The 6,277-nt window shown below is 39.9% G+C and overlaps 1 protein-coding gene across 1 annotated transcript in view; it reads left to right on the top strand.

Annotated features, from left to right (window-relative positions):
* Positions 1 to 6,074, top strand: part of LOC107726155 (BCAR1 scaffold protein, Cas family member) — a 99,990-nt gene extending 93,916 nt beyond the window's left edge. Inside the window, exons 5-7 of the mRNA XM_016535668.1 lie at positions 1,241 to 2,458; positions 3,628 to 3,714; positions 4,177 to 6,074. Of these exons, the coding sequence (XP_016391154.1) occupies positions 1,241 to 2,458; positions 3,628 to 3,714; positions 4,177 to 4,689 (1,818 nt within the window). The 3' untranslated portion in view covers positions 4,690 to 6,074. The remainder of the gene's footprint in view (positions 1 to 1,240; positions 2,459 to 3,627; positions 3,715 to 4,176) is intronic.
* The last annotated feature ends 203 nt before the right edge of the window (positions 6,075 to 6,277 follow it).

Genomic DNA, 6,277 nt, shown 5'->3' with positions numbered 1-6,277 from the left:
TAAGTGCAACAAGTCATTTGCATGTGAAAGTAGAAACACGTTCAATTCAGACGAAACTTATGGCCTGATTATAACGTGCACGTTAACTTTCCTCATGAAATGTGTAGCTTCTATGTCATTTTCATTTCGTCTTTCAAAGTAGCGTTTGTGAGCAGCGCTTATTTGATTACAGCCGTTACCAGGGAAACCGCTATATCTCCAGATCCCAACGCGCCTCCTGCTGGCAGAGAATTCATTTGCAGTCTGTGGGAAACACTGGTGTCTGTCAGCAAAGATAAACAAAAAGCATCCTTCAGAACTGTTTTGAGAAGGTGCTTAAGTTTTGAGCCATGTATTATTACTCTAAATTGGGCTACTACTACCATTACTATCTTGTACCCTGCAATAATCATTTGCTCAAACTCACTTTTATGAAATGAATGGGGGAAAAAAAGAAAATCGGCCCAAAAAATCTGCATCATATATCGGCCATCGGCTGCCCTGATTTCTAAATATCGGCATCGGCCAGTGAAAAACCCGTCGGTCGACCTCTACTCCATATACTTATCCATTCTATCATATGTTGTTGTATCGACTATGGGTCAGGTTAGGCTAGGTCATCGTGAACAGTCAAATGATGCGGTTAAAAATAGATGTGTGGTTAGACATAGTGTCCACAACCTTAGAAAAAATATAGCAAAATAAGCACTTTTAAATATCATATTTTACATATTCAAAAACACAGTTTCTAGAAAAGAACATCTAGTACCGTTAATGACTAGTTCTGAAAAACATCATTACTCGGGCAGTGAATATACATAAAAAAAATAAAAAAATACATAAATGAGTAACAGTATTTGAATATGAATATATAATGAGGATTAATATAAGCATACACACAAAATAAAAAAAAAAACAATAAATAAATCATAAACGAATACATGGATATGAAAATCAGGGAAAATAGAACAACGTTGATTATTTGGATATATCACCTTCTAAAGCTTACTTTAAGTTGATCTTTAAAAACACTAATAATTTAATAGCACTGTTAAATGTCTTTAGCAAATTTCAAAATGCATATCCATTTTTAACATTTTAATATTTATTAAACATAATATTATAATGTTGTGATGCCTAAATTCACTTTATCATTTAAAATGATTGTATTGGCCAGAATTTTAATATCGGTGCATCCCTAATGAGTTCAGTTATGATCATACAAGGCTAGTTTTGGTAAACACATTATTTCTCTTTACAGGTGTATGACATTCCTCCATCTGTCAGCAAAGATGTTCCAGATGGTCCAATCAGGGAGGAAACATACGACGTTCCTCCTCACTTTGCCAAGATGAAGAGTCTGGAGAATCAAAACCAGGCCTATCTATCTCAGATCCCAGGCGGTCCCGAGCCTCCCATACCAGAGGATGTCTATGATGTTCCTCCTCCTCAGCTAATAGGAAAACGGCAGCCTGAGGGCCAGGAGATTTATGACATCCCTGCCAGTCTGCGAAAGGGCAGCCCACAGGACCACCATCATGCAGATGTGTATGACTTCCCCCGCGAGCGACCAGCGGGTGAAGAATCAGGCGACTACGTGTACGATGTGCCTCCGCAGGTGGTGCGTGACGCAGCGGCCACCGAGGAGCTCACTGTGAGCTTCAAACGCCTGTCGGCGTCCAGCACGGGAAGCACCCGCAGCAACCTCTCAACGTCCTCTTTAGACATGGTGCCGGTGCGGGAATCTTCCGGGCCCGGCCGCCTGCTGCTCCTGGATCTAGACCAGGCCATGGAACGACTGTCCCGTCATCAACAGGCCGTGGAGAGCTCAGTGTCCCTCCTCATGTCATTCATCAGTGGGAACTGGCGCAGCCCCACTCAGATGGAGTCCAACCTCCCTGCCATCCGACAGGCCGTGGACCGCATTCGTGTGGCTGTCAGGGACCTGCTGGAGTTCGCCAGAGGTGCCGTAGTCAACGCCACCCAGGCCACCGACCGTACACTGCAGACCAAGCTCAGCAAGCAGGTGCAGAAGATGGAGGAGACCTTCCAAGGTCTGGTGAGGTACAGTCAGGCGCTGGACTCCTTGGGCTGGTCTCCCGCGGCTCTGATGGCACCTTCTACAGGCACCGGTGGGGACGACCTAGACCGGCTGGTCATGTGTGCCCGTGGCGTGCCCGACGACACCAAGCAGTTAGCATCGTTTCTCCATGGCAATGCCTCTTTGCTCTTCAAACGGACAAACAAACAGCAGCAACTGCCGTTGCCGCCTGTACCTCATACTGGTGACATGCTGGGTCAGCTGACGAACAACAACAACATCTCAGCCTATCAGTCAGGCACACCTGAACGTGCTAACATCCAGTCCCGCCCATTACCCTCCCCTCCCAAATTCTCAGCCGAGGAAGAGACTGCAGACAGGCCGTACGAGACAACAGAGGAGGGTTGGATGGAGGATTACGACTATGTCCATTTACAGGTACGCTAAATATAAAGTCATTGCAAAATATTAATTTGTTTCTTTTTGAGAACAGTATCCAGGTGTATGTTCTCAGTCACTGATATAATCAATGGACTACATGCATCTTTATGTGGGCTCTGCCTGTAATCCCCAATGTGTCAAGCCTCAGGCCTTTTCATCAATCACTATGACTGCATGTGCAGACCTGCTTTTCCTTAAAGCCCACATACATCTTCCTTTAGCACAAGCTGTTGCACATCTGCTGTGTGGTTCTGTCAACACTTCCAGTGAAACTGAGCAGACAAGATGAATTTTGTTCAGTCACACAGATATTTCTTCATCTTTTAGTCAGGTCATGCATATGTTTTTTTCATTAGCAGTCCTGGCTTATTTGGGGCCCTAGGCAAAACAAGAAAATACGAAAAAATAAAATAAAATAAAAAAAAAACTTGCTTAGTTTATTCAGTATTGCAACGCAAACAGGCCCTGGTATATAGTTTATTTTTTTATACATTTTATTTATTATATATTATTTTTAGTATATATCATTGTATGATTTTATTATAAACTGTATAATTTAAATTATAAAAACTATGTTATATAATATATTATATTATATAGTATTTTATTTTATTTTTAATAGTTTTGTGAAAGCTATGACTCAGTTGGGCTGACCATATTTGCTCATTTCTACCACAGTGTTTTAGACAAACACTTTTTTTATCTACAATAATTGTGCAATTTAAATATCAGAGAGATATATTGTTTTAAGTTGCATTTAAAAATCCTTTTAGCTCACAAATCAGAGGGGGCATGTTTGAATGGGCATAGGATTTCTGTACAGTAATATTTTCCACAGCTGAAAATGTGTCGAGTTTCACAGTGATATTACATTGCCCCCTGGTGGACTAAATTGACATTTTTTCAGTGCACATTAATTGAATTGAAGGAACTCAATGGATGGGATTCAATTTTGTTTATTTAAAAACAGTGGGAACAGTTGTATGTTGATTGTGGCTTCGTAAAAATTTTTTTGCTTATGCACAAGTAATTTAACCTGATCTTGTACTTTTTTGCTTTAAAGTTGTGACTTAAATTTTTAACATGCATTACAATTGTCTACCCACCTATCCATAGACAGTAAACTATTTATTAATTACAAAACGTATTTTCATTTTCTATTTTAGGGTAAAGAAGAGTTTGAAAAGATCCAAAGACAGCTGTTGGAAAAAGGGAGCATCAAACACAATAAGACTCTGCTGGAACAGCAACAGGTATATGAGACTATAACACCTTATTCACAGAACTCTCTACAAAGTGACACAATATCATTTTGTCGAGGGAGTTTAACAATTTAGAAATCCATCTAATAAAATAACACCAATAAATGCAATTATCACAGAACACAAATTAAAGCCCTCAAATATGGCAGAAATATGGCAGGCATCATGGTATTTATATAAATGTATTTACATTTATTATAAATTTGTAAATTATTTATATCAATTTATTTATATACTTCATGATGCCTTTCAAAGCCACATGTAGTTGTGCATTATTCTATTTTTTTTTTAAATATAATAATTTATATACGTCATATAAATACATACGTAAACAAATAAATTATTAAATAATATGTAATATTTTATTTGTATATATATGCAATGTAACACTTTTTACAACAGTATTTTTGTTTGTCTATTAAATACAATATTACTCGCTCATGTCCCCAACAGCTGAAGCAGTTTGAACGACTGGAGCAGGAGGTCTCCCGACCAATCAACAATGATATTTCGGCCTGGACTCCGCCCTCTCACTACCCGCAGACGCCGCGCAGTAAGCTGTGCATGGGCGACCGGCAGCTGCTGCTCTTTTACATGGAGCAGTGCGAGGCCAACATCACCACGCTCACCAACGCCATCGACGCGTTCTACTCCTCCATCAACAACAACCAGCCGCCCAAAATCTTCGTCGCCCACAGCAAATTCGTCATCCTCAGCGCTCACAAGCTCGTCTTCATTGGAGACACGCTCTCCAGGCAAGCCAGGTCTCCTGAGGTTCGCACCAGGGTGGCCCAGCACAGCAACACACTATGCGAAAAGCTCAAAGACATTGTGGTCAGCACCAAGACAGCAGCCCTGCAGTACCCCTCGCCAGGGGCTGCAAGAGACATGACAGAGAGGGTGCGGGAGCTCGCTGGCTGCACCCAGCAGTTCCGCATGGCACTCAATCAGCTACTGGCCATGTGAGTGCAGGGGTGAACGCGCCCCGGGACAGTACAGGCACAGAGCCTGTTTTAAACTCACTGGACAAATGTACCCTATGCCACGAGCTTTTAATCTCCAAAAAGGACAAGCTGATGAATGGGCAGAGCCATTGGTTGTAAATGAATCATTGTAAATATTTAAGTTGCTGTATGTTGGGGACAGTGTAATGGGGCAAATGCAGACGGTTGAGGATCTTTTTGAACAAGGGAGGAGAAAGAGAAGGAAAATATCTAAAGAGTAGATTTAAGACATTATGCATTATTATAGCTAAACTGTAATTATTGCTCTGATTATTATAATTGTCATCATTAATATTATGAGATACTGACTTAAGGTGTTTAAGGTTTTAAACGTGTATGTAGAAGTACAACCATTTCCACAGAAGATCAACAATGGAGGCTTTTTTAATGAATTGTGCCTGTTGGAAGCAAAAATGGCATTTAACATTTATCCTTTTGCTGTTGCTGTTGTTCAAAGAGGCTGAATGCAAAGCATGCTGGGAGTGAGCCTATTGGCAGACATGAGACATTCTTCTTATTTACTGTGAGAGTTCAGGTGTCTTATTTACACATATTTAACAATGCAAAGCAACAAAAAGCGGTGAAGAACACATCATCCAGTTTGGACTACTTGTGAAATTTTTGCAAAGATTTCATGAAATATACCCTGCCTGTAAGCTCTCAAATGCCTGCTCATGGCTGCGCCTCTCTGACATGTTTTAGGCTAGTTTGATAACATATGTCATTATTTGAGATCTGATTATGTTCATAAGAAGAGCGAATATTTAGTCCTTCAGCATCATTTGACCTCCACTGTAGTGCCACTTCCTGCTGGACAGGTGCATTGTGGCAACAACATCCTGAGAGTCCCTGATTTTATTTCTATCCTTTGTCTCTCAGATATCACACCTCATCCAACACAGACTGAGGCGTTCAGTGCACAAATATACTATATCCAAAACCAGCTTGTGTAAAACTCTTCCTCCATTGCATCTGTTTCTGAATGGAGACCTGAACCACCTGCCTCAACTTCCCTCGCCCTGTCTTCGAGCTCCCTGTTGGTTGTATTCTAAATTTAAGAATATGTCAGAAAAGTAGTTTAATTAAATTTATTAAACTTTTTAAGTACTGCAACATGTTGTTGTGCATATAATCAAAATCCTTATCCAGTTGAAAAAAAAAAGAAAGAAAAAAGAAGCATTTAAGCCAAACGGAGACCTGATATATGTTGTACTGTTATTCTGTTCTCAAGTCTGTGTTCAAGGATTTGAATGATATTGACATATGTTACTGTAAATTGCATAACTGGAAATATATGTTTAATATATTTTCATTAAAAAAATTCCAGTCCATCTTGCTATTAATCATGTTATTTAGTGATACAAGTTAATTTAAAACATATACATTTAATACATTTTCATACATTGTCAATTCACATCTGTATTACATTGAGAACGATTTGAACAAAGCAAACTGATCATCATGCCAATCACATGTCTGGTACTCATCTGAAACTAAACAAAGTGGTCAAACAACCATGCACAGTGTTTCCGTTCCCGTTTCTGTTTTAG

Source organism: Sinocyclocheilus rhinocerous, unplaced genomic scaffold, assembly GCF_001515625.1.
Source record: "Sinocyclocheilus rhinocerous isolate Xijiao unplaced genomic scaffold, SAMN03320098_v1.1 scaffold553, whole genome shotgun sequence".
Taxonomy (NCBI): Eukaryota; Metazoa; Chordata; class Actinopteri; order Cypriniformes; family Cyprinidae; genus Sinocyclocheilus; species Sinocyclocheilus rhinocerous.
The sequence above is the reverse complement of the archived record's forward strand: the minus strand, read 5'-3'. Positions and strand labels throughout refer to the sequence as shown.